This window comes from Carcharhinus amblyrhynchos, unplaced genomic scaffold (genome assembly GCF_965287045.1).
Source record: "Carcharhinus amblyrhynchos unplaced genomic scaffold, sCarAmb.v2.hapA chromosome_1195, whole genome shotgun sequence".
Lineage (NCBI taxonomy): Eukaryota > Metazoa > Chordata > Chondrichthyes > Carcharhiniformes > Carcharhinidae > Carcharhinus > Carcharhinus amblyrhynchos.
The window spans coordinates 355-15828 of NW_027650935.1; the positions used below are offsets into that span (position 1 = coordinate 355).

General features: G+C 58.3%; 1 protein-coding gene across 2 annotated transcripts; it reads left to right on the forward strand.

The window, feature by feature from the left end:
* The first annotated feature begins 499 nt into the window (after window positions 1-499).
* On the forward strand, window positions 500-15216 carry LOC145340605 (AP-3 complex subunit beta-2-like). Of its 2 annotated transcripts, XM_080185073.1 has the most exons (6): window positions 500-727; window positions 2908-2992; window positions 3773-3870; window positions 6751-6774; window positions 12798-12936; window positions 15037-15216. In XM_080185073.1, exons 1-6 carry the CDS (start codon window positions 613-615, stop codon window positions 15185-15187), a joined length of 612 nt encoding a protein of 203 aa, XP_080041199.1. In that variant the 5' UTR covers window positions 500-612; the 3' UTR covers window positions 15188-15216. The 2 variants fall into 2 exon arrangements, with proteins under 2 accessions (XP_080041199.1, XP_080041200.1); XM_080185074.1 differs by lacking the exon at window positions 6751-6774.
* Window positions 15217-15474: the final 258 nt, after the last annotated feature.

Genomic DNA, 15474 nt, shown 5'->3' on the forward strand with positions numbered 1-15474 from the left:
GTCATCAGCAAATTTCGTCACCCTACACTCAGCCCCCTCCTCCAGATCGTCTATATAAATGGGAAACAGTTGAGGTCCCAGCACCGACCCCTGGGGCACTCCACTAGTCGCCAACCAGAATAGCACCCATTGATTCCAACTCTCTGCTTCCTATTTGACAGCCAATCCTCTATCCACGCTAAAACTAGTGGCTTTTGCTACCAAATTAACTGTTGGACTTGAACCTGGTGTTGTGAGACTTCTGACTACATGTGAGCCCAGAACTACAGCGTGATGTTAATCTGAAATGCCTTTTGGAATGGAGGTTAGTTAGGGACGGGCTGTAATGTTGACCCAGCCCCTGATGCCTGGGTAAATTTTAAAGCCCCAGTCTAGTACCATGAACAGTGTGAGCTGATGATGCCAGTCTGACCCCCCCCCCCCCACCCTGCCCAGCCCAGCTCCCCACCTTCCCGACACCCATTTCAAGGTTGGGTTCTCTGCCGTCTGTTTCAGGTGGTGAGCCCCTCGCTGGGGGGGCTGAAATCCTACGAGCTGCTGCACCGTATCACCGGGGAGGGCCTGTCGGTGGAGTACTCCTTCAACCGCAGGCCATTCAGCCCCGACCACACCATGGTCTCCGTCCAGATGCAGTTCACCAACAGCTCGGCCATGGAGTTCAAAAACCTCCGCGTCGGCGAGCCCAGACTACAGCCGGGAATGAGGATGCAGGGATTCAAGGAGATCGGTAAGAGGCGTGTGTGTGTGTGTGTGTGGATTGGAAGAGATCGGAGAGAGAGAGTGTGGGATTGGAGGGGATCGGGGAGAGAGAGTGTGGGATTGGAGGAGATCGGAGAGAAAGAGTGTGGGATTGGAGGAGATCGGAGAGAGAGAGAGTGTGGGATTGGAGGAGATCGGAGCGAGAGAGAGTGTGGGATTGGAGGGGATCGGAGAGAGAGAGAGTGTGGGATTGGAGGAGATCGGAGCGAGAGAGAGTGTGGGATTGGAGGGGATCGGAGAGAGAGGGAGTGTGGGATTGGAGAGAGAGAGAGAGTGGGATTGGAGGAGATCGGAGAGAGAGGGAGTGTGGGATTGGAGGAGATCGGAGAGAGAGGGAGTGTGGGATTGGAGGGGATCGGAGAGAGAGGGAGTGTGGGATTGGAGGAGATCGGAGAGAGTGTGGGATTGGAGGAGATCGGAGAGAAAGAGTGTGGGATTGGAGGAGATCGGAGAGAGAGAGAGTGTGGGATTGGAGGAGATCGGAGCGAGAGAGAGTGTGGGATTGGAGGAGATCGGAGAGAAAGAGTGTGGGATTGGAGGAGATCGGAGAGAGAGAGAGTGTGGGATTGGAGGAGATCGGAGAGAGTGTGGGATTGGAGGAGATCGGAGAGAGGGAGTGTGGGATTGGAGGAGATCGGAGAGAGAGAGAGTGTGGGATTGGAGGAGATCGGAGCGAGAGAGAGTGTGGGATTGGAGGGGATCGGAGAGAGAGGGAGTGTGGGATTGGAGAGAGAGAGAGAGTGGGATTGGAGGAGATCGGAGAGAGAGGGAGTGTGGGATTGGAGGAGATCGGAGAGAGAGAGAGTGTGGGATTGGAGGGGATCGGAGAGAGAGGGAGTGTGGGATTGGAGGAGATCGGAGAGAGAGAGAGTGTGGGATTGGAGGGGATCGGAGAGAGAGGGAGTGTGGGATTGGAGAGAGAGAGAGAGTGGGATTGGAGGGGATCGGAGAGAGGGAGTGTGGGATTGGAGAGAGAGAGAGTGTGGGATTGGAGGAGATCGGAGAGAGAGGGAGTGTGGGATTGGAGGAGATCGGAGAGAGAGGGAGTGTGGGATTGGAGGAGGTCGGAGAGAGAGGGAGTGTGGGATTGGAGGAGATCGGAGAGAGAGGGAGTGTGGGATTGGAGGGGATCGGAGAGAGAGGGAGTGTGGGATTGGAGAGAGAGGGAGTGTGGGATTGGAGGGGATCGGAGAGAGGGAGTGTGGGATTGGAGAGAGAGAGAGTGGGATTGGAGGGGATGGGTAAAGTGTGTAAACTATTCATCAGCGACTGTGCAGAGGACAAACCACATTTCAAACACGAGCAGAGTTTTGTCCGCTCTCCAGTGCCATCACTTGGTCCCGTACTCCCAAAAACAAACCACCGAGACCTTCAGATCCCCTCGTACGGACTCTGCCGTTTAGTCCCGGGTGGTGAATAGAGGACAGGAACAGGCCCTTCACCCCTCCGAGCCTGCACTGACCATGAACATAACCCATGGGCACTTACACAGTCCGTATCCTTCCCATCCTATTCACGTTTTTGTCTCGATGCCCCTTAAATGTTACTATCGATCCCACCGCCTCCCCGGGCAGCGTGTTGCCAACGCTCGCCACCCCCTGCACATCTCATAAAATCCCAACAGTGCAGAAGGAGGCCATTCGGCCCATCGAGTCTGCACCGACCACAATCCCACCCAGCCCCCATCCCCGTAACCCCCACAAATTTACCCCAGCCAGTCCCCCTGACACTAGGGGCAATTTAGCACGGCCAATCCGCCTAACCCCCACATCTCTGGACTGTGGGAGGAAACCCACGCAGACACGGGGAGAACATGCGGACTCCGCACAGACAGGCGACCGGAGCCGGGAATCGAAGCCGGGTCCCTGGCGCTGTGAGGCTGCAGTGCCAACCCACTGTGCTGCCCCGTTGCTGTTTGTGGGATCTTGCTGTGCATCAGTTGGTCGCTAAGTGACCCCAGTACGGATAAGAGCGAGTTGAAGTCAGATCTACGCACCAGGGAGAAGGAACTGCAGGTTTATCGGAAGATCCTTAATCTCGAATCTCTGGTCTAGATGGCAGGAATTGTGAACTGAATCTCTCTCTCTCTCTCCATCTCCCTCTCCCTCTCCCTCTCTCTCTCTCTCTTTCTCCCCTCGATGTCCGCAGCGGTTCTCCAGCCCGGTGAGGTTGTCTCCGATATCATGGGCATCGATTTCTGTGACTCCACTCAAGCAGCCAACTTCCAGCTGTGGTGAGTGACGTCTGGTCCTGCTCCTCGGAACCGCGCGCTCTCTCCGCAGATCCCAGCTCTCACCTCCCACTGTCGTGGGGGGAGGAGTGGGAATCATAGTAACACAGGAATCGGGCAAATTCAGAGAGTGATTGAGGAGAATCATAGAACCCTACAGTGCAGAAAGAGGCCCTTCGGCCCATCGAGTCTGCACCGAACACAATCCCACCTATCCCCATATCCCTACATGTTATACCCACTAATCCCCTCTAACCTACGCATCCCTGGACACTAAGGGCAATTTCTTAGCACGGCCAATCAACCTAACCCGCACATCTTTGGACTGTGGGAGGAAACCCACGCAGACACGGGAAGAATGTGCAAACTCCACACAGACAGTGACCCGAGGCGGGAATCAAACCCACATCCCTGGCGCTGTGAGGCAGCAGTGCTAACCCACTGTGCCACCCTCGTGTTTGTATAGCACGGATATAAATGTATCCACAAAATCCAGTGGGCAGGAGGAAACTCTCCGAGGAATTATTGACCGGTTCTGGACGCGGATGAGGGATTTTCCAGACCCGCTTTGCCGGAAACTCCAGTCCGAACTTTGCCTGGTCTTTCAGTCCCGCCCGCTGTGATTCCTGAGGCGGACGGGGCAGGAGAAATCCCCCCTCTCTGTAACGTCCGCGAGCGATGGTGTAACGTCACAAGCCTCCGTGCGTCCAGCCCCGCTCACACTCGGAGATTCGGAGTAACCGGGAGCTGAACGGTGTTTCTTGTTTTGTTCCTCGCTCACAGCTCTCAGACTCGCCAGTTTTATATATCGATCCAGCCGCCGGTGGGAGAGTTAATAAAGCCGATCTTTATGACGGAAAACAACTTCAAGAAGGAACAAGGTGAGTTCCCGGCCAACGGGAAGGTGGTGTTTCGGGATTACAGCACTGCTTCCGATATCACAGCCCCGTAGGTTTGGTTAAACTGTGATTGGAAATGCCTCTGGATGCCCGACTGTTAGGAGAGGAAGGGAATTGTGTAAAAAAAAAGTTCATCATTTAATCACCGTCCCTTGTCTCTCTTTACTCTGAGGAGTTCGTAGCTGGAACCTCCGCTCTTCAGCTGAACTTGTCTGAATAGTGAGGGGCGAGAGGCCCCTTGCCCGCTGAACAAACTCGGAACCTTTCACGTACTTTTTCTCCCAGATCAGGAATTCCCAGGATCAGGAGAAACTCTTGGTTCCTCTCTGGCCATTCCCTCCTCTACCTCAGTCTATCCCTCGCATCAATCGATGCCGAATAACCCAGGGAGTTAGTGTTCCGATATCACCCCAGCTCTGGGCCCGTGTGTGAGTTGTCTTTACTGAGAGTTAAACCTGGACTTGAGAAAGACGTTTGGAGTGGACAGCGAGCCGTGGTTGACCTGGACCTCACTCCCTGTCTGAACTGTTGCGTAGGAACGGAGGAGGCGGTGAGTTATTTTACTGGGCGTCTCTGACCAGGCCAGTATTTATCACTCACCCCTCATTGCCCTGCTAACGGAGTGGTTTTGCTTGGGTTCAGAGGTCAGCTGAGAGTTGACCACCCTGCAGTGGGCCTGGAGTCACGTGTAGGCCAGACCGAGTAAAGATGGCAGATTCCCCGAACGGACACTGGACTTCTAATTCCAGATTTCCACTCAAATCTCACCCTTTTGGGATTCGAGCCTGTGTCCCCGGGCTGAGTTCCTTCTGGATTGCAAGTCCAGTGAGAATCCCGGCGCCCCTCCTGGACCAGATGGGTTTTTGACCGCTGATCGTTGTCACGGTGACCGTTACCGAGAGAAGGTTCAATTCCCGGATTTAACGGGTTGAACTGGAATTCCAGCAGCTGCCGAGGGTGGGATTTGAACCCCGAGTCTCCCAGGCCGTTGGCCTGGTCTGGGGTTTGAACTGTGCCCTTTGACCTTTAGCACCAAAGCTGACTGTGTCGTCGCCACACCAGCGAGGTTGGGGGGGGGGGGGGGGGGGGTCAAAGGTCTTCTCCCCTCCTGTGGGGGGAGTCAGTGGGTTAGAACGGGAGGTTTGACGATTAGTTAAAGGGGAATCTCAACAACAAGAAGCTGCATTTGTATAGCAGCGTAAAGATAATGAAATGTCACAGGAGCATTATGAAACAAGATTCAAGCTGAACGCTTGAGGAGTTGTGAGGTCGTAGAATCCCCTACAGTGCAGAAGGGAGGCCGTTCGGCCCATTGAGTCTGTACTGACCGCAATCCCACCCAGGCCCCATCCCCACACATTTATCCTAGCCAGGCCCCCCGACACGAAGGGGCAATTTAGCACGGCCAATCGGCCTAACCCGCACATGTTTGGACTGTGGGAGGAAACCCACGCAGACACGGGGAGAATGTGCAAACTCCGCACAGACAGTGACCCGAGGCCGGGAATCGAACCCGGGTCCCTGGAGCTGTGAGGCGGCAGTGCTAACCCACTGTGCCACTGTGCTTAGCACTGCTGCTTCACAGCGCCAGGGACCCGGGTTCGATTCCCGGCCTCGGGTCACTGTCTGTGCAGAGTCTGCACATTCTCCCCGTGTCTGCGTGGGTTTCCTCCGGGTGCTCCAGTTTCCTCCCACACCCCAAAGTTGTGCGGGTTAGGCCGATTGGCCAGGCTAAATTGCCCCTTAGTGACCCAGGATGCTGGGGTTAGAGGCATGAGACAGAGCATATAAAGCACAGACAGTTTTGAGATTACTGATTAAAATGCGAATCCTTACACCTAACCTGCTGTTCAAGACCTGAAGTGGCTGATAATGTGAGTGGTAGGAGCACTGATCACAGTTTAAAGAGATGTGTATTGTCTCCAGACAGTACAGTAAGTGAGGTTTTGCAAACCTAGGCAAGTCACGGGGGTTACAGATAGTACAAAACCTCACTTACTGTACTGTCTGGAGACAATACACATCTCTTTAAACTGTGATCAGTGCTCCTTCCACTCACATTATCAGCCACTTCAGGTCTTGAACAGCAGGTTAGGTGTAAGGATTCGCATTCTAATCAGTAATCTCTAAACTGTCTGTGCTTTATATGCTCTGTCTGAGGCCAGAACTCTCCATTCACCTGACGAAGAGGCAGTCCCCTTGAAAGCTTGTGAGAATATTATCAAATAAATAGGTTGGACTAAAACCTGGTGTTGTCAGACTTTTTACTGTGTTTACGCCAGTCCAACGCCGGCATACCCACATCGGGGTTAGAGGCTACAGAGGGATATGGGCCAGATGCGGTCAATTGGGACTTGCTTCGGGGTTTCAAAACAAAAGGGGGGAAGCATGGCCAAGTTGGGCCGAAGGGCCTGTTTCCCTGCTGTAAACCTCAACGACTCGATTAAGTGGGTAAAGGTGTGAGGTTATGGGGATAGAATTTGGGTTGGGTTGTTGTCGGGGGCAGATTCGATGGGCGGAATGGCCTCCTGCGCTGGGATTAGGGTTTCGGAGAATTTTCGGAATCGTTGTGGGGGTGGAGGGAGGGGGTGGGGGGGGGAGGGGTGTAATCGGAGACTGGGCCTCGCCGCGTGTTAAGGTGCTGAATTTTGGATAAACTTTGAGTTTATTGGGGGTGGGGGCACCTTCGAATAGCCGGGTCTGGAGGTGACGGATGAGGGCGACTCTTCATTGGGGTGTAACACGGGGGTGGATTCCGTTTGAAATACAGCTGAAAATCACCAAGAGTCGCAGCTGGATTTTTTTACCTGGTTGCACTTTGTTTCCACCCCCCCCCCCCCGCTGCACCACTTGCTATCGTAGATCAGCTCTTAAACCCCAGCGCCGGTAAGTAAAGCCGCACACACAACGCAAAGGGCTCGGAGTGTAACCATGTGGATGTGAGGTCCTGCTGCACCCCCCCACCCCCGCACTGTCGCTGTGTTTGTCTGTATTGTCCGTGCTTTACTAGTGCTAGCGCATCGTGTCTTTGCTCTCGAGGGGGTTTTATTTGAAGGCAAGTGTTGTTTTGCACACATCCCCACCCCCCCCTCACCCTCACCGCTGCCTCAGTCCTCATGTGGATGTGGTGAGGACACTGTGCTGCTTTGTGCAGACATTACGTTGCTTGCGCATGTGTCATCCTGAGGAACATGGTGTACTGGCTGCTTGGCTGTTCTTAGGCGTAAAGGGGATGTTAACACATGTTTGTTTGTGTGTGTGTGTAAGGAAACACTGTTCATAATCCTCGTGTCTGTGTGTGTGTGCGCATCTGTCTGTGTGCGTGCGCGCGTGTGTGTGCGTGCGCGCGTCTGTGTGTGCGTGCGCGCGTCTGTGTGTGCGTGCGCGCGTGTGTGTGCGTGCGCGCGCGTCTGTGTGTGCGTGCGCGTCTGTGTGTGCGTGCGCGCGTCTGTGTGTGCGTGCGCGCGTCTGTGTGTGCGTGCGCGCGTCTGTGTGTGCGTGCGCGCGTCTGTGTGTGCGTGCGCGCGTCTGTGTGTGCGTGCGCGCGTCTGTGTGTGCGTGCGCGCGTCTGTGTGTGCGTGCGCGCGTCTGTGTGTGCGTGCGCGTCTGTGTGTGCGTGCGTCTGTGTGTGCGTGCGTGCGTCTGTGTGTGCGTGCGCGCGTCTGTGTGTGCGTGCGCGTCTGTGTGTGCGTGCGTCTGTGTGTGCGTGCGCGTGTCTGTGTGTGCGTGCGCGCGTCTGTGTGTGCGTGCGCGCGTCTGTGTGCGCGTGCGCGCGTCTGTGTGCGCGTGCGCGCGTCTGTGTGCGCGTGCGCGCGTCTGTGTGCGCGTGCGCGCGTCTGTGTGCGCGTGCGCGCGTCTGTGTGCGCGTGCGCGCGTCTGTGTGTGCGTGCGCGTCTGTGTGTGCGTGCGCGCGTCTGTGTGTGCGTGCGCGCGTCTGTGTGTGCGTGCGCGCGTCTGTGTGTGCGTGCGCGCGTCTGTGTGTGCGTGCGCGCGTCTGTGTGTGCGTGCGTGCGTCTGTGTCTGCGTGCGCGTCTGTGTGTGTGTGCGTGCGCGTCTGTGTGTGCGTGCGTGCGTCTGTGTGTGCGTGCGTGCGTCTGTGTGTGCGTGCGTGCGCGCGTCTGTGTGTGCGTGCGCGCGTCTGTGTGTGCGTGCGCGCGTCTGTGTGCGTGCGCGCGTCTGTGTGTGCGTGCGCGTCTGTGTGTGCGTGCGCGCGTCTGTGTGTGCGTGCGCGCGTCTGTGTGTGCGTGCGCGCGTCTGTGTGTGCGTGCGCGCGTCTGTGTGTGCGTGCGCGCGTCTGTGTGTGCGTGCGCGCGTCTGTGTGTGCGTGCGCGCGTCTGTGTGTGCGTGCGCGTCTGTGTGTGCGTGCGCGTCTGTGTGTGCGTCTGTGTGTGCGTGCGCGTCTGTGTGTGCGTGCGCGTCTGTGTGTGCGTGCGCGTCTGTGTGTGCGTGCGCGTCTGTGTGTGCGTGCGCGTCTGTGTGTGCGTGCGCGCGTCTGTGTGTGCGTGCGCGCGTCTGTGTGTGCGTGCGCGTCTGTGTGTGCGTGCGCGCGTCTGTGTGTGCGTGCGCGCGTCTGTGTGTGCGTGCGCGCGTCTGTGTGTGCGTGCGCGCGTCTGTGTGTGCGTGCGCGCGTCTGTGTGTGCGTGCGCGCGTCTGTGTGTGCGTGCGCGCGTCTGTGTGTGCGTGCGCGCGTCTGTGTGTGCGTGCGCGCGTCTGTGTGCGTGCGCGCGTCTGTGTGTGCGTGCGCGCGTCTGTGTGTGCGTGCGCGCGTCTGTGTGTGCGTGCGCGTCTGTGTGTGCGTGCGCGCGTCTGTGTGTGCGTGCGCGCGTCTGTGTGTGCGTGCGCGCGTCTGTGTGTGCGTGCGCGTCTGTGTGTGTGTGCGTGTCTGTCTGTGTCTGTGTGTGTGTGCGTCTGTGTGTGCGTGCGCGTCTGTGTGTGCGTGCGCGCGTCTGTGTGTGCGTGCGCGTCTGTGTGTGCGTGCGCGCGTCTGTGTGTGCGTGCGCGTCTGTGTGTGCGTGCGCGTCTGTGTGTGCGTGCGCGTCTGTGTGTGCGTGCGCGCGTCTGTGTGTGCGTGCGCGTCTGTGTGTGTGTGCGTGTCTGTCTGTGTCTGTGTGTGTGTGCGTCTGTGTGTGCGTGCGCGTCTGTGTGTGCGTGCGCGTCTGTGTGTGTGTGCGTGCGCGTCTGTGTGTGCGTGCGTGCGTCTGTGTGTGCGTGCGTGCGTCTGTGTGTGCGTGCGTGCGCGCGTCTGTGTGTGCGTGCGCGCGTCTGTGTGTGCGTGCGCGCGTCTGTGTGCGTGCGCGCGTCTGTGTGTGCGTGCGCGTCTGTGTGTGCGTGCGCGCGTCTGTGTGTGCGTGCGCGCGTCTGTGTGTGCGTGCGCGCGTCTGTGTGTGCGTGCGCGCGTCTGTGTGTGCGTGCGCGCGTCTGTGTGTGCGTGCGCGCGTCTGTGTGTGCGTGCGCGTCTGTGTGTGCGTGCGCGTCTGTGTGTGCGTGCGCGTCTGTGTGTGCGTCTGTGTGTGCGTGCGCGTCTGTGTGTGCGTGCGCGTCTGTGTGTGCGTGCGCGTCTGTGTGTGCGTGCGCGTCTGTGTGTGCGTGCGCGCGTCTGTGTGTGCGTGCGCGCGTCTGTGTGTGCGTGCGCGTCTGTGTGTGCGTGCGCGCGTCTGTGTGTGCGTGCGCGCGTCTGTGTGTGCGTGCGCGCGTCTGTGTGTGCGTGCGCGCGTCTGTGTGTGCGTGCGCGCGTCTGTGTGTGCGTGCGCGCGTCTGTGTGTGCGTGCGCGCGTCTGTGTGTGCGTGCGCGTCTGTGTGTGCATGCGCGTCTGTGTCTGTGTGTGTGTGCGTCTGTGTGTGCGTGCGCGTCTGTGTGTGCGTGCGCGTCTGTGTGTGCGTGTCTGTCTGTGTCTGTGTGTGTGTGCGTCTGTGTGTGCGTGCGCGTCTGTGTGTGCGCGTCTGTGTGTGCGTGCGCGTCTGTGTGTGCGTGCGCGTCTGTGTGTGTGTGCGCGCGTCTGTGTGTGCGTGCGCGCGTCTGTGTGTGCGTGCGCGCGTCTGTGTGTGCGTGCGCGCGTCTGTGTGTGCGTGCGCGCGTCTGTGTGTGCGTGCGCGCGTCTGTGTGTGCGTGCGCGCGTCTGTGTGTGCGTGCGCGCGTCTGTGTGTGCGTGCGCGCGTCTGTGTGTGCGTGCGCGTCTGTGTGTGCGTGCGCGTCTGTCTGTGTCTGTGTGTGTGTGCGTCTGTGTGCGTGCGCGTCTGTGTGTGCGTGCGCGTCTGTGTGTGCGTGCGCGCGTCTGTGTGTGCGTGCGCGCGTCTGTGTGTGCGTGCGCGTCTGTGTGTGCGTGCGCGCGTCTGTGTGTGCGTGCGCGTCTGTGTGTGCGTGCGCGTCTGTGTGTGCGTGCGCGCGTCTGTGTGTGCGTGCGCGCGTCTGTGTGTGCGTGCGCGTCTGTCTGTGTCTGTGTGTGTGTGCGTCTGTGTGTGCGTGCGCGTCTGTGTGTGCGTGCGCGTCTGTGTGTGCGTGCGCGCGTCTGTGTGTGCGTGCGCGTCTGTGTGTGCGTGCGCGTCTGTGTGTGCGTGCGCGCGTCTGTGTGTGCGTGCGCGCGTCTGTGTGTGCGTGCGCGTCTGTGTGTGCGTGCGCGTCTGTGTCTGTGTGTGTGTGCGTCTGTGTGTGCGTGCGCGTCTGTGTGTGCGTGCGCGTCTGTGTGTGCGTGCGCGTCTGTGTGTGCGTGCGCGTCTGTGTCTGTGTGTGTGCGCGTCTGTGTGTGCGTGCGCGTCTGTGTGTGCGTGCGCGTCTGTGTGTGCGTGCGCGTCTGTGTGTGCGTGCGCGTCTGTGTGTGCGTGTCTGTCTGTGTCTGTGTGTGTGTGCGTCTGTGTGTGCGTGCGCGTCTGTGTGTGCGCGTCTGTGTGTGTGTGTGCGTCTGTGTGTGCGTGCGCGTCTGTGTGTGCGCGTCTGTGTGTGCGTGCGCGTCTGTGTGTGCGTGCGCGTCTGTGTGTGCGTGCGCGCGTCTGTGTGTGCGTGCGCGCGTCTGTGTGTGCGTGCGCGCGTCTGTGTGTGCGTGCGCGCGTCTGTGTGTGCGTGCGCGCGTCTGTGTGTGCGTGCGCGCGTCTGTGTGTGCGTGCGCGCGTCTGTGTGTGCGTGCGCGCGTCTGTGTGTGCGTGCGCGTCTGTGTGTGCGTGCGCGTCTGTGTGTGCGTGCGCGTCTGTGTGTGCGTGCGCGCGTCTGTGTGTGCGTGCGCGCGTCTGTGTGTGCGTGCGCGCGTCTGTGTGTGCGTGCGCGTCTGTGTGTGCGTGCGCGTCTGTGTGTGCGTGCGCGCGTCTGTGTGTGCGTGCGCGCGTCTGTGTGTGCGTGCGCGCGTCTGTGTGTGCGTGCGCGCGTCTGTGTGTGCGTGCGCGCGTCTGTGTGTGCGTGCGCGTCTGTGTGTGCGTGCGCGTCTGTGTGTGCGTGCGCGCGTCTGTGTGTGCGTGCGCGCGTCTGTGTGTGCGTGCGCGCGTCTGTGTGTGCGTGCGCGCGTCTGTGTGTGCGTGCGCGTCTGTGTGTGTGTGCGTGTCTGTCTGTGTCTGTGTGTGTGTGCGTCTGTGTGTGCGTGCGCGTCTGTGTGTGCGTGCGCGTCTGTGTGTGCGTGCGCGCGTCTGTGTGTGCGTGCGCGCGTCTGTGTGTGCGTGCGCGTCTGTGTGTGCGTGCGCGCGTCTGTGTGTGCGTGCGCGCGTCTGTGTGTGCGTGCGCGCGTCTGTGTGTGCGTGCGCGCGTCTGTGTGTGCGTGCGCGCGTCTGTGTGTGCGTGCGCGCGTCTGTGTGTGCGTGCGCGCGTCTGTGTGTGCGTGCGCGTCTGTGTGTGCGTGCGCGTCTGTGTGTGCGTGTCTGTCTGTGTCTGTGTGTGTGTGCGTCTGTGTGTGCGTGCGCGTCTGTGTGTGCGTGCGCGCGTCTGTGTGTGCGTGCGCGCGTCTGTGTGTGCGTGCGCGCGTCTGTGTGTGCGTGCGCGCGTCTGTGTGTGCGTGCGCGCGTCTGTGTGTGCGTGCGCGCGTCTGTGTGTGCGTGCGCGTCTGTGTGTGCGTGTCTGTCTGTGTCTGTGTGTGTGTGCGTCTGTGTGTGCGTGCGCGTCTGTGTGTGCGTGCGCGTCTGTGTGTGCGTGCGCGCGTCTGTGTGTGCGTGCGCGTCTGTGTGTGTGTGTCTGTGCGTGCATGTCTGTCTGTGTGTTCTATTGAAAATCAAAACTAAAACTAGATCGCATGACACACTTCCTTTCTAATGATGAAATGCTGTAATCCCTTAACAGCTCATTGTGATGGGTAGGTGTAGGGCAAGGAATATCGAGGAGATGGACAGGCGCACAAACACATACGTCCCCTGGGGGCAATCCTTGGGCACCTTTATATAGGATGGCATTTAGTGGGACATCTCAACAACCCCCTTCCCCAACTGTACCCCCACCCCCCCCTCCCAGGAGCAGGGTTGTATGTTCACCCACTCAGCCAGTAGACCATTATAGTTGATTAGGCTACAAAATAAATAAGACCAACCACCCCCAAACCACCCCCAACCCCTCAACCTTCCTCCAGCCACCTGCCCTAAATGGAAAGCTGGAGTGTTTCCCGAGAAAACTCCTGCTACCGGGCTGGGAGATTCCTCCACTGGTGTCACCCGTCTCGTCCCTACTCAACAGGAAGGTTGTTTCTCCACAGCTTCCCTGCTGGATTAAAGCGATTCCAGATCTCGGTTTTGCCAACACTCCCAACCAAGGAATAATCCAGGAGGCGACGGGCTAAGAGGATAATACCGGCCGTGATATTTTCACTCGAAGCCCCTCCTGCGCTTGTTCTGAGCGTGAGTTACCAGCTCAGCCAAGGACACGTCTGAGCCTCGTTGGCTTTGACCAGGGAAAGCTTGCCTGGTTTGTAGTGATGGCCTGACCCTCCTCTCTCTCTGCTGCACAGGGAAACTGATGGGAATGAACGAAATCAAGGAGAAACTGGTCCTCCCCGAGAAATTCCAGAGTGACCAGGCCATTGTCCAGTGCGTGATGTCCGTAGCTAACCTCGGTCGTGTGCCCTGCGGGCTGGACAATGAGTACAGGTAAATGGAGGGGCCCGGAGTTCCGCCAATGTCGGCCTGGGTTTTACTTTTATTGGTGGGGAGAGGGGGTGGTAGGGGTGGGGGAATGGGGAGGGGGATGAGGGGTGGTTGTTGGGGGGGGAATTTCGGGTGGTCAATGGGGGAGAACTTCAAATGGTTAAAGAAATTCTCCAGGGGTTGAAGTTTCCCCGGGTGCTCCACTTTCCTCCCACACTCCAAAAATGTGCGGGAATCGGAGCGGGAAGGGGTGGACCGTGCAAAGGTTATTGACCTCGGACGGGATTTTCCAGTCTTTGTCCGGAAAATCCCACCCGAGATCTCAAATTTCAACCAATCACGATGATGTACACGACAGGAGACATAAGATTGGTTTGCTGCGTTGACTCTGATTGGGCAAGGCATTGCTTTAAAGTTTATTTATTCGTGTCACAAGTAAGCTCACATTGCCCCTTGGTATTCAGAGATGTGTAGGTTAGCACTGCTGCCCCACAGCGCCGGCAACCTGGGTTCGATTCCGAGCTTGGGTCACTGCCTATCTGGGATCTGCAGCTGAAGTTAGTGTGAAAATCCCCCAGTTGCCACACTCCGGGGCCTGCTCGGGTACGCCGAGGGAGAATTTAGCACGGCCAATGCCCCCTAACCGTCTTTCGAATTGTGGGAGGAAACCGGAGCACCCGGACGGAAACCCACGCAGACACGGGGAGAACGTGCAGGCTCTGCACAGTGGCCCGACCCGACTTCCTGGCACTGTGAGCTAGCGGCGCTGCCCACTGTGTCCCCGGCGACTATGTAGCTTCGGTGGATCAGAGATGGTAAATCGCCCTTTAGTGTTCCAAGACGGGTAGGTTAAGCCACGATCCATGTGCATGGTTATAGGGTTAGGGCGCGGGATTGGGCCTGGGTTGGGTGATCTATCAGGAGAGTCAGTACCAACTTGATGGGCCCAATGGTCTCTCGTGCACTGTTTGTAGAGGGCAGGAAATTAACATGGGCGAGTTTCAGTAGAGCAGAGCTGTCCAGTGTTGGCACGAACCCACCCAAGTGCCGAGAGACTCATCACAGTGCTCAGGGATGCCCCCTAGAGGTTGACAGGCATCAAGCCCGAGCCAGGACACAGAGCTTGTCTTTGCTCAGAGACTTCGAATCCCGACAGTGCAGAAGGAGGCCATTCAGCCCATCAACACCGCACTGACCACAATCCCACCCAGGCCCTATTCCTGCAACCCTACCCATTTACCCTGCCAATCCCCCTACCCTTCTTGTTTACTCATTCCACAAGTAAGGCTGACATTAACACTGCAATGGAGTTACTGTGAAAATCCCCTAGTCGCCGCACTCTGGTTCGGGTACACCGAGGGAGAATTTAGCACGGCCAGTGCACCCTCACCTTTGGGACTGTGGGAGAAAACAGGAGCACCCGGAGGAAACCCACGCAGACACGGGGAGAACATGCAGATTCCACACAGACAGTGACCCCGAGCCGGGAATCGAACCCAGGTCCACTGTTAATCATTTTGTTTTTTTTAACGTAAATACAATGTTATCCACAAGGTGGCAGGCTCAGGAGGCGGAGTACCTCACTGTTAAACATCAAACTCAGTGAGGAGGGGTTAGGGAGGGGATGAGGGTCACTAAAAGCTTGGTCATAGAGAATGGGTACGGTCTTAATGGAGCAGAGAGCCAGAGGCAGTGTGGTTGGAGGGAATACCAAAGGAAGTAAGTGGCACAGGGGCAGCACGGTGGCGCAGTGGTTAGCACTGCTGCCTCACAACACCAGGGACCCGGGTTCGATTCCTGGCTCGGGTCACTGTCTGTGCGGAGTTTGCACATTCTCCCCATGTCTGCGTGGGTTTCCTCCGGGTGCTCCGGTTTCCTCCCACAGTCCAAAGATGTGCGGGTTAGGGTGGATTGACCTGAACAGGCGCCGGAGTGTGGGCGACTCGGGGATTTTCACAGTAACTTCATTGCAGTGTTAATGCAACCCAATTTGGGACACTTCATTGTGGGTGTGACGTCAGTCGGAGGGATTTCAGTGGGAGGGTCTCGCTCTATAATCTGTGATGTCCGATTAACCCACCCGGCTCTCCTCTTCCCCGATAGGTTCGCTGCCCGAACGGTGAGCGGTGGCGCTTTGGTTCTCGTTACCCTGGTGACCAAAGATGGCGGCGCTGCCCAGCTGATGGTCAACTGCGAGAAGATGGTGATTGGCACAATGATGGTGAAAGACATCATGCAGGCGCTGACCCAGTGAGGCAGCCTGCCCACCTCGCGGGGTTTGGGGGGAGGCGGGGTTGGGGGGGCGAGGGGAGTGCGGGGGTGGGGAAGGGGGGGTAGGGGAGGTCCATCTCCTCTTCTTGTCCACCACCCCCCCCAGCTGCTTAATAAACCACTAACGGCAAAAGCCAACAGCCTGACAAAGAGCACAACACCTTCATTCAGTCACCGGGGGAGGGGGGGGTTCCTTCTCCCATTGGGGCTGCCATCCCTCCAGGATTGGCCTGGAATTTCCGGGAATTGGAGATGAATCTCCAGGATTTT